This window comes from Mus musculus, chromosome 6 (assembly GCF_000001635.26).
Source record: "Mus musculus strain C57BL/6J chromosome 6, GRCm38.p6 C57BL/6J".
Lineage (NCBI taxonomy): Eukaryota > Metazoa > Chordata > Mammalia > Rodentia > Muridae > Mus > Mus musculus.
Window position 1 is genome coordinate 136,029,761 of NC_000072.6, and position 21,516 is coordinate 136,051,276.

Sequence of the window (21,516 nt, forward strand, 5' to 3'; positions counted from 1 at the left end):
AAGGAGCTGCCAAAGGACACCCTTAACATGGAAACTACGGGAACTATTTAGAGAATACAAAGACAAAGACAAACCACGTGTTTCTAGCTGTCTACACTCATTTAGTGTTGTCACAGTTATGAACAAATTTTGTGAACAAAGCAAAAACTAAGTAACCCATAGAAATACCAAAACAAGAGCATGTCTGGCTTGAAGAAATCATTCTGTTAGGAATAATCCCAATCATTTATTCACTAAGAGGTGTGCCCGGCAAAGTAACAAATAATGATATTTACACTTCAGACAGAAGTATTCAGGACTCAAGAGAACCCAAAGAGGGACTGCTTAGTCTGTGGGGCAGTAGAAGGACTCTGGGGACATATAGGTACTAGCCCTATCGTACAGATGAGGAAACACAAGCAGCTAAGTTACATGCAGAAGACATTGCCTAGTCTAGGAAAGCCAGAGCTCAAACTCACCAGGCTTCAACCCCTTGAAGTATGCTAACTCCAACTGAGAGGACAGGACCTCAGCTTAGGCCACTCCCTTCCTATGCCTAGGAAGAATACAAAAATATCCAACTACGTGCCAGGGTTCTTCAGTCCTATAAGATCTGGCCCCAGACGACCTCATCAATCTAAGTCACGCTGACCTGTGACTCATCAAAAACCAACAAAAGTAAAAATAAAAGAACATGCTTCCACTTCAAAGCCTTCTCACCTGCTCCAAATATCATCCCTTACATCTTCACACATAATGCAGGTCCTCTGGGACCTTCTGGGAGAAGTCTAACTAGAATAGCTCATGATATTCCTTCATTCACGCTCATTAACGTTTACCACTGCTTTAGTCAGGATTCTCTCACTGTGACAAAATACTGCCCCCCTAAACAAATTTAAGGGAGGAAGATTATATTCTGGTTCCTGGCCTCAGAAGTTGTGGCTAACATAGGCGGGCATGGCTACAATATGCCTGCTGTCAGCAAATCGTCATGGAGGAGGGAGTATGTGAGAGGGGAAATGTCACCTCATGTCCACCAAGAAACAGGGGAGATAGACAGGAAACATAGGGAAACAGACAGGAAACACAGGGAGGCAGACAGGAAACACAGGGAGGCAGACAGGAAACACAGGGAGAAAGACAGGAAACACAGGGAGAAAGACAGGAAACACAGGGAGGAAGACAGGAAACACAGGCACACAGGCAAGGAACACAGGAACACAGTCAGGAACCATAAGGAGACAGACAGAAAACACAAAGGACAAAGGGTATCTTTTCGATGCATGATGCAAATAGCCCACTTCCTCCATTCAGATCCCAGCTTCCAGAGTTTCCATCCCTTCCCAATAGTCAATCCAATTATGAATATATCAAAGGATTAATCACTGATTACCTCAAAATCCTCAGGACCTAGTCACCCACAAAACACCCTTTCATCTGGCCACCAAGCCCTTAGTAAATGAGCCTTTCCAAGGGACAGTCATATGCAAATCACAATAACTCCCATTTTAAAAATACTGCTTAAATAAATTATCTGTTTATTGTCAATCCACTCCATACAATAAGTCTTTCTTCTAGACTCTAACTCTAGAACCTTCGGTGGCAGAGACTTTGCTTGGATGAATAAATGAAGAGAAAGAATGATTTTGCTAAGTGAAATTCCTAAATCTTGGAAATTCCTTGAAGTTCCTAAATACCTTAGGAAATGGTACTGTCTGCATTTAATGACATCACCTGATTGCTAGATGATTTAGCACGTCATAGGAACTGCCTATGTTCATCTTTCAAGATTAAAAAAAAATGTCTGTTTTCTCTTTTAAATTTGTGCTAATAAAGTCAAGACTGTACTCCAGTGCTTTGTTACATAAAGATTTACTCTGCTGCTTCACACGGAACCCCTAATCCAAGACACCCCACTTGACCACGTGTGTTAGAAATAAACTGGAAATGCATAATCTAACTCTAAGTCTGATGCCACATGGAAGGCTGGTACCTGGCCAGATGTGAAGAAGGGAGGGTAATAGAGATAGCATCCCAGAGAGAGATAAGAAATGGCTTCGCCAGTAACTAGAGACATTAATCCTATTATCCATTTTCATTTGGATTTAAAACACTTTGCTCTTAATTGCAACTCAAATTGCTGCCCTAAAATAACGAATTCATACATACATCTACTAAATAGGTATTAAGGGCTTACAATATGCTAAATGTAAGCTAGGTTCTGGGAATACCAGGAGGAAAAAGATGCTATCCCTGCCCTGGCAAAGCTTGTAGGCTTCTAACAGGGTGAACAGAGAACAAATAGGGACTGCAACCCGCTATGGTCATAGTAGTGATGATAGAAAGCAGGCCATGGAAGGGAAGAAAGGAGAAAGAAGTTTTGACTTTTCATCATAGAGAAGATGTGATGTCAATTCTGACTGGGTTGAGAATCACATAGGAAATTAGATCATGTCCCTGCACCTGTAAGGGCATTTTCAGAGATAAACCATAAAGACCCTGAGCTAAAAAGTGGGCTAATACACCCATGCATTCAAGCTTTAAGCACAGGAAGTTGTAGACCTGTGGGGGTGAGGCTTGGTTATAGAAAGTAGCTCCCTGAGGCTATGTCCTTTCTGGTGTGTTTTGACCCTGGGCACTTCCTGTTATGACTCCTTTCCATGTCCTATTTGCCAGGTGAGCCAAGCCACCACACCCTCACCTCCATGGCGAACTGACACCTGTGAAACTGAACTGAGACAAAGCCCTGCCTCCCCTCAGGTTGACAATGTCAGGTACTTTGGTCATGGCAGTGAGGACAGATAACTTGCAGAAAAGAAAAGCCCCTTGAGGCAGGAGAACGTGGGTGAAAGCAGGTGAACCAGAGGCCCAGGAAGTGAGAACACCACACTCAGAGAAAACACCCAAAGTGCGAACCCAATCACCCCAGAGCTGGGTGAGTTCTAACCGTACAGCTAGACTAATGGCTTATGCCTCTGGTTATCTTATTAACCTATTTCCCAGGTATTTTCTCATTACTGTGTATATGTACATGTTTGTCTAGGCGTGTGCACATGTATGCATATGTAGTTAACAGTGTCTTCATCATTCTTTACATTTGTTTTTGGAGGTAGTGTCTCAGAAGAAGCTGATTGGTCCAGCCAGGCTGTCTGGCCAATGAGCTTTGGGGATTTGCTCATTTCCTCCTCCCCAGGGCTAGGGTGATAGAGCTACACCTCCATGTTTACAGGGTGTGCTAGGAATCAGAATCCAGAGGCTAACACTTGGAAGAAAAATATTTGACCGGCCGAACCATCTCCCCTTACTCTCCTGTACTTTGAGCGTCCTGATTCAATGCAAGGAGGATTAGAGTCTCCTTGAATCTTTATTTTATGAATTAGGAAACTAAAGCTCAGAAAAATGTAAATGATAAAATTAATAATAATAATAATAATAATAATAATTCTCAATGCCACACGTAAACAGGAGTAATGACAGGTAATAGCCTAGGCAGTGGCAATCTGGTGTGTCTCCTCTTAGCTGTGGCATGCATGTTAGTTTGCAAGGGACACTGCAGCAAATTATCACATACTTAGTGCCTTTAAAAAGTAGAAATGAATGATCTATGGAGTTCCTGGAGAGCAAAATCCTGAAACTGAGATGTTATGCAGGTAATCCTTTGGAAGAACTGGGGAGGTTCCTTCCTTACATCTTCAAGATTCAAGTGGCTTTCTTGGCTTGTGGTTCAGTAACTCCAGCCTGACTTTTTACACAGGCATCTCTGTGTCTATGTCTTTCTTCTCTTCTGTCTCTTAGAAGAGTATCTGTCACGTAGCTTAGGGTCTATCCAAATAATCCAAGATAAGGCCACCATGAGATCCTTTATGACATTTGCAAAGACCCGTTTTAAAACTAGGTCATGGTGACAGCCAATTTCTATTGTCAGTTTGAGTCACCTAAGAGACCGGTGAGACAGGCCTAGTGTGAGGATGTTTTTAGTGTGTGTGAGGATGTCTGAAGAGAGAGTTAACTGAGAAGACCAGCCCTCAGTGTCGGTGTCACCATGGTGGGAAAGGAAAGAGCAATTCTACCACCAGAAACCCATCACTGGCTTTGTGGCCCACCACGATGTGAACCGCTGTGCTCTCCATGCCTTTCTCAACGTGATGGACGTCCATCTTTAAAAGTGTGAGCCAAATTGAGTCTTTCTCTGCTCAAGTTGTTTTCACCAGATACATTGTCATAATGACGAGAATGCAGACACATGTATAGGTTCTTTAGGACATTGGCATATCTTTTGGGGGGGGGGTCACGACTCAGCCCAGTTAGTGTTCATACAGAGTATACAGTTCAGTGACTGTCAACTTTTAAAGGTCCTCATTTTAAGGCTCTATGTGTCACACTGTGCCAAAGGCTGGGAATAAACTATTACTGATTCCCACAGCAAGCCACTGTATGGCATAGGGAAATGACAGGTAAACAAATTATGAAGAAACATAAATAAGGCACTGATCAACAAATGGGAGAGAAATTGCAAATTCCAAGGTGGGAACCACAGGAGGATCTGCTGAAGGAAGAGAATGGCTCTGGGGGGACAAAGACAAGGATGTTCTAAGGAATGGAGGAAGCACAGACAAAGGCACAGAGATGTAAACCAGCCAAGACCATTCAGGGAGCTGTAAATTTAGCAAGGCTTGACATTGCTCTTCAAGGGCGGGGAGACTAAGAAAAGTCCTGGTGAGGCAGTCTGGGCCCTGATCAAAGAGCACGTCATACTCCAAGCCATGGGAAGCCAGAGCAGAGCTCTCGGTGAAACCATCCCCATCAGACTTGAGTCTCTAAAGAATCTCAGATGAAATTACCCATGTAGTACATGCAAGAGAAAGCCAGAGCTTGATCTCTAGTCAAGGAGGATGCAGGCATGGGGTAGGGACCCAGTGGAGATACCCTAAGAAGATGGGGCTAACAGAACTCCTCAGAGAACTTGATTATTGCTGGAGGAAGAGAGTAGCCTGGGCTGGCTCCCCAACTGGTAACTATCATCCTCTGAGAGTGTGTCTCTTGGGTTTCCTTCTTGGCCACCCCGCCCCCACTCTGCTCTTGTTTTTCTTCTCCTCTTAATGTTATCGAAGGACTTCTGTTTGACCTTTGTTATGCTTTGCACCTGTCCTGGCCACCCCACAAATTATGCTGCAATCAAGCTTCTGCTCTTGACCCCCTACATCCAAGGCTCTGACCTTGACTGCCCAGTGTGCAGTTTTATGCTTGGGCTCAGAATCCAGGGCTCTGTCTCTGCACCTGCTATTCTAGCTTGAAACCTCAAAACCTAGGCTTTACTCTTGACTCCTGAACCCGACCCACTCACTGCGCTCAACACTTTACCCCAACCCCTTCATCCCTTCTCCCCACTGTTCACTCTGAGCCTTAGCCTGCTCATGTCCTCAACCACCTTCTTCCTACAACTGAGGAAACTAACTAACTGGTATAGTAATCTAGACGCCCAACCCATGGGACTCTATACTTGTAGACCCAAAGGCTGACTACACATTTCGACTTCTATGACCACAGTTCCTCACTCCCATTGCCACTGTCACCAACCTGTGATGTATCTGATTACACTTGTCATCATACTTCCTGTAACTAGCATCAAAAACATCAACAGTGCACAGTACCTCAGAAGGTCAAGAACAACTTGAAAATCTATTGACTTTGCCAGTTTGGTGAAGGTGAGAGATGAGGAAATCCACGGTTTGAGCCCACATTTTCAGATCAGAATATAAGGGAAGAATGAAGAGCAAGGGAGTTTTCATGTTTACTCAGATTTATTAATGCGGATATGATGTGCGTATGATTGTGAGTCACAAAGGTATTTTTCCATAGATATACAACTAATATTTTGAGTGAAACTCTCCTGACGATGGATGCTATTACACACTATGGGATGTTTCCTATGCTTTGTGACCCCATTTCAAGTGCCTGCAATGCAAGGAAAGCATGCATACGCACAGCAGACATTGTGACATCTGATCAAGTCCTGATCTACTTTCAAACATCTCCTAAGAATCCCTAAGAGTAAAGATGAAAAGAAGAAAGAATAATAACAAGGAGATCAGAGGAAACACCTGGCGAATGAGGACCCAGGCCCAGAGCATGGTAGTATCTTAAGTTGTGACTCAGGTCTCCATCAGCAAAAGGTTTCTAGATATCTGAGAACCAAAAATTAAGTCAAAACCAAACGTTTAGCAAATCAAGGTGCTTCCATCTCTGCTCATTTGTGTTGAATTGCGAGACTTCACATACATAGCCTTAGTTCTGAAAACATCTTTTCCAGTGTATGGGCCTTCATGAGCCACTAAGAGATTCCATCTGAAACAGGTCAGATGTGAGACTATAGTGTGTTATAAATCACAGGGTTTACACTGCCCACATAAAGTTCTCAGGTTTTCTCGAAATATAATGACTTAGTTGTGGGAAACAAAACATAATGTTTTCTGTCCATTATTCTTCAATGTGCAAATATCCAATCTATATCCTAGGATTGTATCATATAAAAAAAGTTTGATGTTTAAATTACCATTTGAGTTACTGAATTAAGTCTTATTTAAAAAATATTAAATTGAGTTTGCATTTGGGATTAGGGCACAATTTCCAGCATTTCTGAAATGGCCTTCACCATACTTCTGTCACTGATTACTATGTATTTATGTGAAGGGATAGTTGTTATTAATGTTGAAAATTGTGAATGCAAAGTATCAGTCAAATCTGAAATACACCGAAGATGTTCTCATTCCTTGTAGTACCAAATACTCAGCCAAGATTTAATTCTTTATGTAAAGCAGGATGAACACAGTTGCCTCTTTAATATTCAAATTTGCTTTCATCTGGAAAATTATACTCATACCGAAGAATTGTCTTAAAATAAATTTCTTTATGATTTACTATTATTACTGTTAGATTTTATATTTATCTACTACACCTTTATACTCAGGGTCACATAAAAGTTTCTTGAGCAAAACGGGGTCACAAGCAGAAGGAGGTCAGGACTCTGCACTCCAGAGGACATGAAGAAGCCAGAGCAAGGACACTGAAGCAGCATTTGAGGTGAGGCCCAGGGAAGGAGAGATGTTTGGGCTTTTGTATCATATGGATATTAACTGAATTGCTAATTGTCATTTTCTTTGAGAGGCACCTTCAGAGCCACCCATACCTCCAATGTCCCTTTGTCATTCTTCCACGGAGGCCAGATACCTCCAAGGGCTGGCCACGCGACAGACATCACTTTGGACGGTGAAGTCAGGATGTGAGGAAGATGTTTCCTGATGTAACACTCTCCTAACGTTTTCCCCTTCCTTGAATAAGGACATGATGTCTATGATAGTGAGGATAGCCACATCTCAACCGTGACAAAAATACCAAAGGCCACCACACAGCAGGGCTGGCATCATTCAGTGGCTGACCCACCTCCAGAGGAATATTTCTGAGACCCCATCTGTCTAAGCCATTATGTGCAAATCACCACCTAGAGGTCCTGGACAGCATTGCTAAGCCTCTTTGACCTATAGCTTCCTCATCTGTAAGACAGAGACAAACTGTCTCATAAATTAAATGAAAACATAGGATAAGATGTTATGTGTGAGGTGACAAGCTGCAATCAGGTGACTGGGCCAGAGCTTTACACAAAGCAAACGATTATCAGTGTCAGTCTTTCTCATCACAACAGCATAAAGACTTAGGATAATTAAGCCACCAGGTCTCAGATGATGGAAATAAATGCCCCAAGGGCTTCTCCATCAGTTAATAAAAATGTCATTTTCCTTTCCGATTCAGGAATGGTGTGCAGTATGAAAATACATTACGGCACATACGAAAGGTCTGAGTTTTACCATGCTTCACATCTGTCACCTCCTGAGGCTCACTCTGAACCAGGAGCTTTTGTCTACCTTGGAGAACTCGACACTCAGCAAGGTCAAAGGGCAGGACCGAGGGTACAAGGCTGGAAATGAGGACAACCGAAACTTACCACACCAACCCACACTCCACAGCCAACACCCTCCCCTTGCCGTGCCTCTGCACCCGTGTAGACTCCATCATGTACCTGAGGGGTGGTTGGGGAGTGATGTTCGAGTGTGGTAGCTTCATGACCATCTTCATTTCTGTGAAAAGCATGCTTAAGGCTTCAAGTTTTACAAGCAAAATAATGGCCCTGGACAAGTGGGCAGTATTCTGAAGTCTTTTCAAAGAGATGGTGTACAGGCCAATTAAAAATGTACATCATAGAAGATAGAAAAAAATCTAGAATCTGCATAAAGTTGAGTGCTGCCTATATACCTGCAGTTTCCAGTACCTTAGAGAGAGCTGCTTGCCCAGCTTTCCACAAATCAGGGACAAGAGAAAGCTGGAGAGATGTTAAACTCCAGACAGGCAGTGCTATCCTGGCTTCTTCCTTCCTCGGGCATGAACTGGGAGAAAGGAACCATGACTTCAGAGTCCAGTCCAACAACTCTAGCTCCTGGACTTTGACAAAGGTACACAAACACTCACGTTTAGTTTCTTCATTAAGACAAAGGAAATGTTAGGGCTTAGCTCCTAGGATTGCATGAAAAACTAGCCGGCCAGTGGTGGTGCATGCCTGTAATCCCAGCACTTGGGAGGCAGAGGGAGGCGGATTTCTGAGTTCAAGGCCAGCCTGGTCTACAGAGTGAGTTCCAGGACAGCCAGGGCTACACAGAGAAACCCTGTCTCGAAAAACCAAAAAACCTGAAAGCCAAAAAAAAAAAAAAAAGAAAAAGAAAGAAAGAAAGAAAGAAAGAAAGAAAGAAAGAAAGAAAGAAAGAAAGAAAGAAAGAAAGAAAGGAAGAAAGAAAAGAAAAACTAAAACACTCACTAACGAGAACCAGGCCTACGCTATACCCGTGCATGATACCAGTTTGCTCCTAGAATGCCTTCTTCTAGACAAGCAAAAGTGGGTGAAAAACCACAGCACTTCAAAAACTTCAGAGAAGACACTGGCAAAGGTACATGTAACATGTAGTTACCCCGGCTTAAATGTGATGCTAGCTAAAGAAACCCACATGAGAAAATAGAGAAAAAGAAAGAAAAAGAAAGAAGGAAGGAAGGAGGGAAGGAGGGAAGGAGGGAGGGAGGGAGAGAGAGAGAAAGAGAGAGAAAGAGAGAGAGAGAAAGAAAGAAAGAAAGAAAGAAAGAAAGAAAGAAGGAAGGAAGGAAGGAAGGAAGGAAGGAAGGAAGGAAGGAAGGAAGGAAGGAAGGAAGGAAGGAAGGAAGGAAGGAAGGAAGGAAGGAAGGAAATCACTCAGGATGCAGAGGCAGGTGGATTTCTGGGTTCGAGGCCAGCCTGGCCTACAAAGTGAGTTCCAGGACAGAAAAACCCTGTCTCAAAAAAACAAACAAACAAAAAACAAAACAAACAAACAAACAAAGAAAGGCAATAATCACAGGTTAAAGAGGATAATGAACTCTGTGGGGGGTGTGCAGAGAGAGATACAGAAAGAGGGAGACAGAGAGAGAAAAGAGGGGGGAAGAGAAATAGGGAGGAAGAGAGTGGAAACAGGGGCCACCATCCTATCTGTCACTTCCCAAAGTGGCTTTCTGCACAAAAATCAAAATAACAACAAAAATTAAAAATCAGAAAACAGTAAAACCTGAAAATAATCTATGGAGCATCACTGCCCAACCACATCCTTTAGAAAGGCGAGAGCGAACCACAGAGCACACAATGAGCATGCGCACAGCCTTCAGCGAGGAGAAAGGCAGTCTTTCACTCTGATCAACCCATACACCCCGAACCATGACTTGCACTCAGCGTGCCCTTTCCTCTCTGCAGAGATCTGATCTCACTCCATCTTCCTGGATCCTGCTGCAATCTCCAACCTTCTGCTTTGTGTCCTACATCCTGTCCAAGCCATTCTCATTGTCACCAACGCCAGAAGCAGAACGATTTTCGGGACTCTGGTGTTCTTTATTGAGTGTGTGTTTGCTGGGTACCATTCCAACATTTTTACCATATTTTCTTCAAAACGATGTAAATTGGTTAGAAGGAAGCCAATTTATATCTTACAAACCGTCTACTGAGCCTCATATCACTTAAGCGATGATTGCCTACATTTCCCAAGCTCATCGGAATGGAGATTGAAATGTGTGACTTATAATTCTTAATTCCGTGTCTTATGAAGCAAAATTGTACACAGAAAAGCATGGGTTTCCAAACATGTGTTTCTAGGAGTTGAATCCCAGTTTGCTGCTAACTGGGAGCTATGATGTTCTGGACTGGTTACTTAACATCTCTAAGCTAAAAATGCAAGAACCCAATCAATGGAGAAAGCTCCTGGAAAGAGAAGTGCTTCTAGCCTGATTTCAGATCGGCATCCTACACCTAGGATCTCAGTAAGAGTAAAGCAATTATAACAACACAAAATAAAATACGTTATTCATTCTCATTCTCAGGTGGGGGACTGCCAAGAAGCACCTCAGACATGTTTAAACATTCCTTGTTACTGCTCCCAACAGTCTTCTGCTAAAAGTTCTTCAGTAGCTAGACGGAGCTTTTTCTGTCGTGGGTGTACCCTTTTTGGCCATGGCAGGCTTCCATACTCTAATGAATCTCAACTTCCTGGATGGGATAAGAGGTCTCTTCAGCGCTCTTCTTCAGAGCTCTCTCCGAGATTTCTCTCCTGAGTTTCCTTTGTCAGTGTTATCCAGGCTCTTAGCACAAGGTGCATGTTACATATCGCATTTAATCCTTAGCCGTTCACCCATGGTTGCCTTCCTCCCACTGTGCAGCCAGGGAACTGAGGTCAGCCATAACAAGCTGGTAAGTAAACCGGAATTCCACATCCAGAAGGTTCTGGTTGAAGTCGCTCAGACTCCAGCTTCTGAGTTCTCAGCATCTGTCCTACATTGTGTCCTGTGCTTCTCCCCATCAGAGTACCATGTGCATTTGCCTCCCTGAGAGCAGAACACTGGCTCTTTGACTGACCCGTCTGTGTATACAAACATGACTGCACACCATTTGACCAGACACTGCGGCAGATCTGTGCATCTTTGTCATCAGAAGTCCACTGTTATACAGTGGTGTCTTTCAGGCACCAAAGGCTCCGCAAATACGGAGAGAGAGCATTAAGTTCTAGCCAATGGAAAGAAAACAATAGACAGGAGGTGCAAATGAAACAGGTTCCCTTAGTTACTAAGTTTCAGCCACAGACACTACTGTAGCCCAGAGTTCCCCCATCAATTCCATTTTGAAATATGTTATCCTGTTGCCCAACTATTGCTCACAGCTGTCAAATCACAGGTCCTCTTTCTACCTAGACAATGTGCAACCATGGCAACTGAGTGGATGCTTTGATTTAAAGCCAAAGACACCTGACCTCAGACTTTGAAGCCAAAGCGTCTCTTGCCATGACCTGGAGGGCTCTTGGCTTGATTTCACGAAGATCCTCTAAGCCTGTGCATATTCCTCAGCACAGCCTGAGAGTCACTTCTGTCCTCTCAAGTGCCTCTGGCCCTGTGACACTGCTCCCGTGGCCACCATCAATTTTACCCCATACCCTCCATGACCAAGCATCTTACTCTCTGTCTACCTGGGTCTTCTTCCTCCTTCCTCTTTCTGACTTTGAACTAAAATTCAGTTAGACATTATTTACTCTATGTTGGGACTTCTTCCAAAATAGTCACTGTTCATCTCCTTTTACTGATGGGGGGGGGGGTGGTAAAGGTGAGATGAGGTTTTTGAATGAGGCAACAATGGGGACGGGATGAAGAGTGGTTGCTCGGGTGCATCTCATGATATGAGACTCCTGAGATCCACACAACCAGATCAGTTCTGCCTGTTACTCCTAGGAGGCAGGAGCAAGCAGGTTCTCTGTAGAACTGTGCTGCCCTGGTTCATTCTTGATTCTCTTCTGCAATGAGCTTTCTTCATTGCTAGACATTGAATCGAGTGCTAGATGACTGTGACATCCCCCAAAATGCCATAGGACAAAGAAGAAAGGAGCAATTAAAAATGTTTATGAAGCCCCCAGCAGCCTCATTCTTTCCTTAGGGACAGCAGGTTATAGAGTTAGAGTGTGGCTTCCTGTTCCTACAGTATCAGCTTAGATGTGCTCTTTGATCTCTTTGAACCTTGGTTTCACATCTAAAAGAGATGCATTGCCGCTTAGCTCAGTGGTATTAAATAAAACGATGCATGGTCAGGCTAACTGCCTAGCATACAGTGAGCACGCTCACAGCACCCAGCATGCACCAGGGAGCACGAAAGCCCAGCCTCCACCCGGGTTGCACCTCAGCTCACAGTTTTATATTCATGTTGAGAGTCTGCAAGAGGTACCAGGGGGATGCAACCAATCAGCGTATGCACAAGCTCCCCGCTCGAGGGAAATAACACAGGTTTGCAATAACTCAAGTGAGCAACAGCAACAAAATTATTTTTATCTGTTGTACTCTGGGAAGAAGCACACACTTATTTATGATTTCAAAATTTGGCTCTTAATCATGTCACCATTCTTCCAATGCAATATCACATCCTTAGAATACCGTGCATGAAATAAAACGTAATTTACCCAGGACCACAATCTTTAAAAATGTTGCCTACCCATAGCAAACACTCAATGGGTTTTGCCACAGTGGGTTCCCTCTCCTTTGCATTTGTCTGTCCCACTTCCTGGCATCAGTGACTCCTGCCAGCATCTGTCTTTAACTTTCATTCTGGTGTCCACAGGGACATAAGAACATCCTCTCGCCTGATAGTGAAGCAACTCTCCCTGCCGCTCTCACTCCAGCCTGCCCTAGACTGAACTATGGGAGGAAGCAGCAACAGTCATCTCTCCTGGCACCAACAGATGGCGACACTGGTCATAAGGGGTTACTCTCCACTAAATTTGTGCTGATGGTTCTCATCTGGTCAAGCAACACACTTGTTTGTGGTGGCTTGGCAAGGCTCTGGGTATTTCCAAACATCTTTGACCACAGAGCATGCCCTTTAGACAGAAACATAAAGGCAGTTCTGAAATTGGTGACAACAAGCATAGATGGTGGTACTAAGGTGGAGATGATTCTAAAAATGGCTAATGATGCTCGTATTGCATGGGGGTGACTCACTCTAAAACAGAAATGGCTGAAAAGGACAGGCGTACGGGCTGTGGGAGCTTAGCAAGGACACCAACCAGTGAGGAAACACGACTGAATAACTAGCCGTGGTGTAAAAATCCAAGTGGGACATTTTTCTGTGATTTCAGATTCAGTGGTGATGTCAAGAGAGATTCTGTCTGTCATTAGTCACTGAATCTAACGTGAATTTGCTAATTTCCTTTCAGAAGCTTCGAATCGATGCTCTCGGCTTTAACTGCACTCTGGAATCACTCAAGGTGGTTTTCAGATTCCCCAGAATCTCAGGCTGTGATGGAACCAGATATCACGCCATTCGGAGTCACTGCCAGTCACCCCAGCTTAAAATCTTCCAAGCTAATCATGGGGGAAACATGGTTGAGTTTGTGGGGCGAACATCCCTCTGAATGTGCAAACCCTGAGATGTTAGTAGATACCTTTCTAGTCCTGTAAACATTTGAGTCTCCCTGGACAGTAACTGCCTGCCCTGGGGCATTTTTCTTTGTGGAGGAGAACGCAGCTATGATGGTAGAACAGCGGGTACTTTATAGTGTTGAAGGATCTACTCACATACCTGTTTGGAAAAAGGCCATCTACCAAGACTCCAAGTTCAATACCGCTTAGTCAGACACACAAACCTGTCTTAAACTTTAGATCATTGGTTCTCAAACTTCCTAATGCTGAGACCATTTGATAAAGTTTCTCGTGTTGTGGTGACCCCCCCCCCAACCATAACATTATTTTCCTTACTACTTCACAACAACAATTTTTCAGCTGTAATAAATCATAAGGTAAATATCTGTGTTCTCCAATGAGACCCCTGTGAAAGGGTCATTCAATGCCTGAATGGGTCACGACCCACAGGTTGAGCGGCATTGCTGTAGACCTTTCTACACCACTATCACATTTTCACTTTCATCTCCTAACTATCTGACTAGTTCCCATCCATTCGCTCACTCATCGATGTGCTCTGGTGCACGTCTATCTTTAACTACTTAGTTTTGCCTTAAAAACCAATGCATCATTTGCTTTTTGGAATAGCCTCCTTTTTACCTTATCTGCCATTATCATAGATGAGCCCCCATGGATGCCCAGGATGGGGGTGAGAGTCTGAGCAGAAATGAAATCGAGGATCTGGGCGATGGCTTCCTGGTCCGTGTCATCCGCGAACACCACCCCCTGGATCTTCCGGTCAGACATAAGATCGCAGATGCGGGTGATTATGCTCTTTGGGTCAGTCTCGTTCATGGCTACCAGCTCCACCCGGGGAACTACTGAGAGATGATGGAAGTCATCTTTCTCGTGGGCATCTTTTATGGCCACTTCGTCGGAAGTGCCCACGAGGATGACAGCGATGCCGATGCTGGGGGCGCTCTTTTGGGAACGAGCTTTGCTGCCCGATACGGCCAAGACGGCCAACACCAACCAGAACTTGGGAGAACAGCACTCTGCGCTGGGCTTCATCTTCAGCTCGTCGACTCTCTGAAAAAGAGAAGGAAGAAATTTATTTAAAACGTGACCCGCGTTGTGGAACGCATCCTTGAAGTGTCTGAATGCTAGAAAATCAAGAACCTCGTCTCCGTCTGCGGTTCATGAAACTCGGTTTCTCTCCGCTAACCCAGTCTCTTAATTCTGACGTTCATGGGGCATGATGAGAGAGAAAAAGAAAATTTCAAGAGCCCAATAAATCTTTGACCAAGACAAATGTGCAGCCAACAGACAGAGATAAAGCAGGCGAGGATATGCTGGAAAGTGTGAGCCAGCCAAACACACACACTGGAAACACCAGGAGGGGGCTTGCTGTCCTGACCCCTGGCACTCTAGTTATAACCCTCCTTGAGCTGCCCTTGGCAAAGATTAGGCCAAGTGAGCTGCAAAAGGGGGCTCAGTAGAGGCTGGCCACAAAACACGGCCTGGATAAGATGAATCCAGTAAGCTCTAGGCACGAAGGCGGGTGTTCTTGTTGTCTGGGCCTCCCAGAGAGTGATGACCAAGAAACTACTTCAGTGTTTCTCCTTTAGAATCTGTCTTTTAACACTAAATCAGAGAATCAATACAAGGGCACTTAATTTTAATTGATCTTTACAATCACCTAGCAGGAAAAAAAATGAAAGGGAATATTAGCATCTCATTTTATGTGTGTTGACACAAAGGTTCAATGAAGTTAAGAGACCCACCCAAGACTTAACAAGTTAAGTGAAGCAGACTTAAAAAACAGATTCCAGTGTGTGTGTGTGTGTGTCTGTGTGTCTTTGTGTCTTTTTGAATATATACTACATTTGTGCAGGTATTCTCAGAGTCCAAAAGAGGCATCTAATCATCTAATCTCATGGAACCCGAGTTACAAGTGATGGTAAGCTGACAGTTTGGGTGCTGGAAACCAAATAAGTGCTGGTAAATGCTGAGCCATCTCTTTAGACCCAAGACATTAATCTTGAACCTAGTCTTGAATCTGATTTCCATTCTAATGTGTGTTTCACAGCACCATACACCCTACCCTGACTCGCCGATGCCTGTACTATGAGAGGCAGCATTATCCCGGCCTTCTCATGCATCAGAGTACAGGAGCAAGCAAATACTATCATAGTTGGAGTCATGGAGTGTCACCCTTGAAGATAGTTCTTTTTTATTTCCAACAAAATCCTGTAGCCATAACTTCCTGAAATGATGGTTTATATTTGTGTATAACGCACTACCTTCTTCTTACTAAAAAGTAGCCTTTTTTTTTTTAATCTCTACACAGGCCCCCAAAGCACACGCCATGCAACAGATTAATGATGCAGAATTCTGTAGCACGTGAGCTGTAGCCATTTCTCTTAGGTTTCTCATCACTCACCCTAAGTACCTCTCATCTTATAAGAATGGGCCCTCCCTATGTTGCTTTGCTTTAAATCACCATTTATCGTACAATATTATACACTGTGCACTAGCAAGTATTTTCCTCACGTGCAATCTCTTTGCTTCCCATGAAAATTCTACAAATTAGACCTTTTATTCCCCATTTCTCAAATGGAGAAACTGAATCTCAAAACAGTTATGTAATCCTGTGAGGTCAATGGTGTTATAATGCCAGAATGCAAATAGATTTAACATAGCATTATTCTCCAAGAAAACAGCCTACAAATAGCACCCAGACTTAGAAGAGACTCCTACTTTTCAATCAAACATGAAAACGCAATTTAATCTCTCCTGCTTCCTTGACCAAAAAAAAAAAGAGGGACTTTACAAAGGAATTATTAGGAACCTAAAAATTTGAGAATTTGGCTAACAAGAAGAAAAAAATCATAATGAAGGTATTGAACAAAGAAAGATCAGGAAGCATTCAAGCTGAGCAGACTGACCACAAAGGGCATTAGCGATTCGGGAGTGAGAGGCTAGGACATTTTGTGGCTGAGGAAGCACAAAATCCAATCCAGTTCTTGGCAGAAAACCTTTTGGAACTCTTGCTGTTGCAGTCATCCTTCAGCCCTGCCAAGAGGAGACCTGTATCGATTGCCTCACTTCTCCGGAAAGAAATGATATGAGTGTCTCCATGGTTCACACCCGGCAAAGCTCACACCTGACAGCTTTCTGGTCTCTCTGTTTCCATAGAAATGAGAAATGACTCCGAAGCTTCCAAACTTTCAGGCTGCTGAGCTATGCATGGTCGGCCAGGGCAACTGGGGACTGAGCATCTTCCAGCGTTTAAAGAACGTCAGTAGGATACAGAGGCTCAAGCAGGACCAGGTAGTCAGTGGGAGACAGTTGGATTTAGTATCTCAAGGAGATGGGGACTATATGTATATATAAAAAGCCTGCTTGATTCCCAGGGCTGATTTTCAACGAGAACCCAGAGATTCAGAATTTGGCAAAATCTATCCACTCGCTTCATTCCACTGGGATTCTATGCCTACAGTTACAAGTCCCTAAATCAGATTTCTTCACATGTAAAGGTGGCCCGCTCTGCCATGGCAGTTTATTAACTTTAATGCACCCAATGCTCTCCTGTTTCAAGCTCTTATTTGCTCTCTTTAAACACTTCTTGTGTTCCTCCATGTTCCCTCACACAATGTATTACACTTTTTCATGCAATGGCCAGTGGTGACAGTCAGCAAATAGAATCTGGTTTTCACCAAGCATCTCTCTTATACCGGGATATAGCAAAGCTCTTTACAAAGTAATACATTATGGGAGATAGCGGTGACAGAGGGACCATGAGCAGACACAAAGCTTTGAATACAAACTCAGTTTCAGAGTGTGTGCGGGGTGGGGAGGGGGCAGTTGAGAGAAAGTGCGTGGTCCGAGATAAATGCTGCCGTTCCTTTCTTCAGACACACTGAGACCAGACTGGATGCACTGGCTGTTTGCTGTTTGCCTCCTCCTCTCCATGTTACATCATCCTCTCCAGAACTGAAAAGTGCTGCCTTGGCCTCTCACCAAAGCCCCTGAGGTCTACCTAATGCCTGTGACTGGTTTTGTGCACTTTCACAACGGTGCATCTGCCCATCTTGCCCAACAGGAGACCTCCCAAGCAGGCCATTTACATGAGCAACCACGTACCAAGCATCTACTACCTTGCAGACAGAGTTTCCCCTTCATTTCCTTTTATCCTCCAGTGGTGGGAATCGAACCTAAGACCTTGCACATGTTAAGCAAGTGATCTATAACTGTGCTATTTCCCAACCCTGGACATTAGTTTTGATTATTAGCCTTGATCACTAGTTTTGACGCTGAAGATGTCATGGTCTCTCTACCTTTCAGAATCATCATCTAAGAGAAGATATAGACACAAAAGAAATACTTTGTCTCATTTCTATTTACATTCTGAGGATACAGCACTGCCTCATATACAATGAACAGGAACTATTCAACAAACTGTAGCCAATTTTACCACTACATTAGAGCATTATGTAAGACTGTGATATATAACATTTTGTATATCAAATAGTTCACGTACTGAGTCTCAGATGCTATGATTGATGGAAACTTTTCATGCATTATCTGATCCCTATGGAAACACTGGAAGTCATAATTCCCCCTGAGTTAAAAGTGAGAAAAGAGTTTTGGGAGGTTAATTACATGGACCAAGATCATGTAGCAAGTTGGGCTTCATATCCAAGTTTGTCTGATTCTAAAAGCTTTCTCTTTCCATTCTTTGATAGTACGGGTAGCTAGAAGTTAGAATGAACAAATGGATGAATGAATGAAATTACGAACCTGGCTTTAGAGCCGTCTTGTGTTAATGAAGAACATTAGGATGCGGTAGTCACCTAATTACTGTTGTCTGGTTTGTCACTGGTAAAATCAGGATAAGAGGCCTAACCTACATACCTGAGAGGGTTTGTGAAGATCAAAATGAGAATATGTGTATGGAAGAGCTTTGAAGAATATGAAATACTCCACAGATGCAAAGGATATTACTTTTGAGCTTTCAGAAGCTGTTCAAGGAACCCAGCTATTTTTGACAGCACAAAGTGAGCGTGTAGGAGGTAGTGGGGGGGAATGTTAGACAGAGGCTGAGGGGAATATTAAGAGGAACCAAACACGGGCAAAGGACATTAGTTCTCTTCTGATCTAACTTTCTGGAAAAGATGTCACATATAATGTCCTCAGAGTAACATCTGCCTCACTGACAGAATCCTAGTCATGTAACTGAAGTAGCTGAACTCAGGAGCCATCCAGGCTAGGAGCCAGTAGTGAATGACCATCAGGAAGCTTGATGGCCTCATTCATACTTTCATGGTTGTGAGGAAAGGGGGATTCGAGAGAATCCGCAGGAAGGAAGAGACTGGCCATCACCTTTTCAACCGTGTGCTTCCTTGGCATTTGGGCTGAGTGATCCACACATAAGGCTTCATTCTTTATGGTGATTATGACAAGAAACAGCCTATACTTGCTCCCAATTGACTCTACATCCACCTGGTGTACGAGATGGACCAACTCTTTCCTTAAAGAAAGTAGAGTTCCAGAATAGCGCCAACAGGAAGTGTGACTGTGTAGGAAAACTTAAGCCAAAATTGCCAAGCACTGCTCCATCAGGATGCGACCTGGAGTTACTCCATTAAGAGTGTCCATCATAGGGATATGACAGACAGTGGTCATCCACAGATTAAAAGTTTAGGAACTAGACAGATGTCCTTGCACATGCTTGTAATCCCAGCACTTGGGAGATTGGGTCAGGGAGACTGCAGGCTTGACCAATCTGGGCTACACAGGGCAACTGTGTCTAATAAAACAGTACCAGAGGCAGGCTTCAGACCCAGGAATGAACCAAGCCATGAGTGAAGCCGGAAAGCTATGGAGCACAGGCATGAATACTTGCCACGTGAAGTGGTAGGAAAAGAAAGGCGGTCTCCACGGGGAAAGACATGACCTTCCTGAAGGTCAGAGTGAGCATCTCAACATTACGATGCCAAGACAAAATCCAACAGCGGGAATGTCAACAAGTAAGGATAAATGCCACACTGGCACCAGTGTGACACAACCAGCAGTCCCAAGTACATATAAATCTAAGAATACAGTGTCACACTGGCACCAGTGTGACACAACCAGCAGTCCCGAGTACATATAAATCTAAGAATACAGTGTCACACTGGCACCAGTGTGACACAACCAGCAGTCCCGAGTACATATAAATCTAAGAATACAATGTCACACTGGCACCAGTGTGACACAACCAGCAGTCCCGAGTACATATAAATCTAAGAATACAATGTCACACTGGCACCAGTGTGACACAACCAGCAGTCCCGAGTACATATAAATCTAAGAATACAATGTCACACTGGCACCAGTGTGACACAACCAGCAGTCCCAAGTACATATAAATCTAAGAATACAGTGTCACACTGGCACCAGTATGATACAACCAGCAGTCCCGAGTACATATAAATCTAAGAATACAAGGTTGATGTGCAGAAAAGTGCAGTTAATATTCCTAAGAGGAAAAAAAAGCATAAATTCAACAGACAAAACATCTTATAAGTAATATATGAAAGACCTTTATCAGAAGTATGAGCAAAAAGCTTGGATTACTTCAGATATCTATAAATGCTCATAAGAGAATACACATTAGACATAAATCTATAATGTGGCAAATTCTATAGAGTCAAAATGAAAGAAGTATCACTTTTTTTAAAAAATGTGTTTCAATGAGAAAAAAATTACGTCTTGCTTTGATTTATTTGAAGATAGGGTCTCTCTACATAGCCCTAGCCATCCTATTTAGACCACTGTGTAGACCAGGCTGGCCTCAAACTCACAGATATCTACCCATACCTGACTTTAAAATAACTAATTTTTTTCAATCACATATATTAAACTTTTGAAGAGATTTACTTTTAAAGAAAAAATAAAGGAAGCCCAAAGTACAAATCATTTTGCAGGATAACGATGAAAACACAAATTCCAGAGCATTTAGGGAAAAATGTATACTTTAAATACATTTCTAAGAAAATAAAATGTTACTGAGGGCAACCAATGTTTATAATATTTATAACTAATATTTCACTCAACCCTGAGAAGAAGAAGAATGGTTGTAAGAGCCAGAGGTGGTGGAAACTTCTAGGAAACAGCATGTTCAAGATACAACAGGACAGATGTACATATGAATACACATATTCCTCACACACAAGATCAGAGCAGACAGAATCCCAGCAGTGAGCAGAAGCAGGCACGACAGCCCACTCCTTGCCAAGAAGATACACATGGTTAAAGCTGCTGGAAGGCGGAAGGTGGTTATCTGCAATGGAGTGAGTGACACAAGGTGCATGAGACAGGCCCCAGGGCAGGCCGCGTGCTCAGAAGTAGGCAGGCCACACTAATCAGGCTCCATATGTTTAGTTGTTTGCTTGTTTCTTAAAAGAAAAAATTGAAATAAATTTGGATTATTGACAAATTAAAAAGAAATAAATTTGGATAGATAGGAAGGTGAAAGAGAATCTCAGAGCAGCTGTCAGAGAGCAAAGAATATCATCAAAATATAATCTATGAATTTCTTAAAAAGTAAATAGAATGAATACTTTTTTCTCATTGATTTTTGGGGGAGTCTCATCTTGCTTATAAATTATGATTCCTGATAGTGTGTGCGTTTCTTGTGCTTTTTAAATTTTTAAAAAATTCTGATTTGTTTGTTTGTTTGTTTGTTTCTTTAATTTGCCTGTTTTGATTTCTAAAGAGAGAGAGAAGAAAAAAACATGGAGTCAGATTGGTGGGTGGGGAGGGTTGGGGGAGATAGGGGAGGGAAAACCATGATTGGAATATAGTGTGTAAATTGTCAATAAAAATTAAATAAAGCCAATGACAATGAAAATGGACAAATGATATCAGTGAGATGCATGCAGTACAGAGGACAGACATAGCCAGCCCCCAAGGGATCCTTTAAATGGCAATTAAATGACAAAGCTGTAAAATGAGTAATGACAGAAAATAATGGAAAATGTGAAGGAAACATATCATAAA

General features: G+C 43.0%; 1 protein-coding gene across 7 annotated transcripts in view; it reads right to left on the reverse strand.

Moving 5' to 3' along the window:
* The window catches only part of Grin2b (glutamate receptor, ionotropic, NMDA2B (epsilon 2)), a 460,395-nt gene that overhangs the window by 316,540 nt on the left and 122,339 nt on the right, over positions 1 to 21,516 (reverse strand). For all 7 annotated transcript variants that reach the window (NM_001363750.1, NM_008171.4, XM_011241221.3 and 4 more), the window contains one exon: positions 14,131 to 14,559. In NM_001363750.1, coding sequence (NP_001350679.1) covers positions 14,131 to 14,541 — 411 coding nt within the window. In that variant the 5' untranslated portion in view covers positions 14,542 to 14,559. The remainder of the gene's footprint in view (positions 1 to 14,130; positions 14,560 to 21,516) is intronic.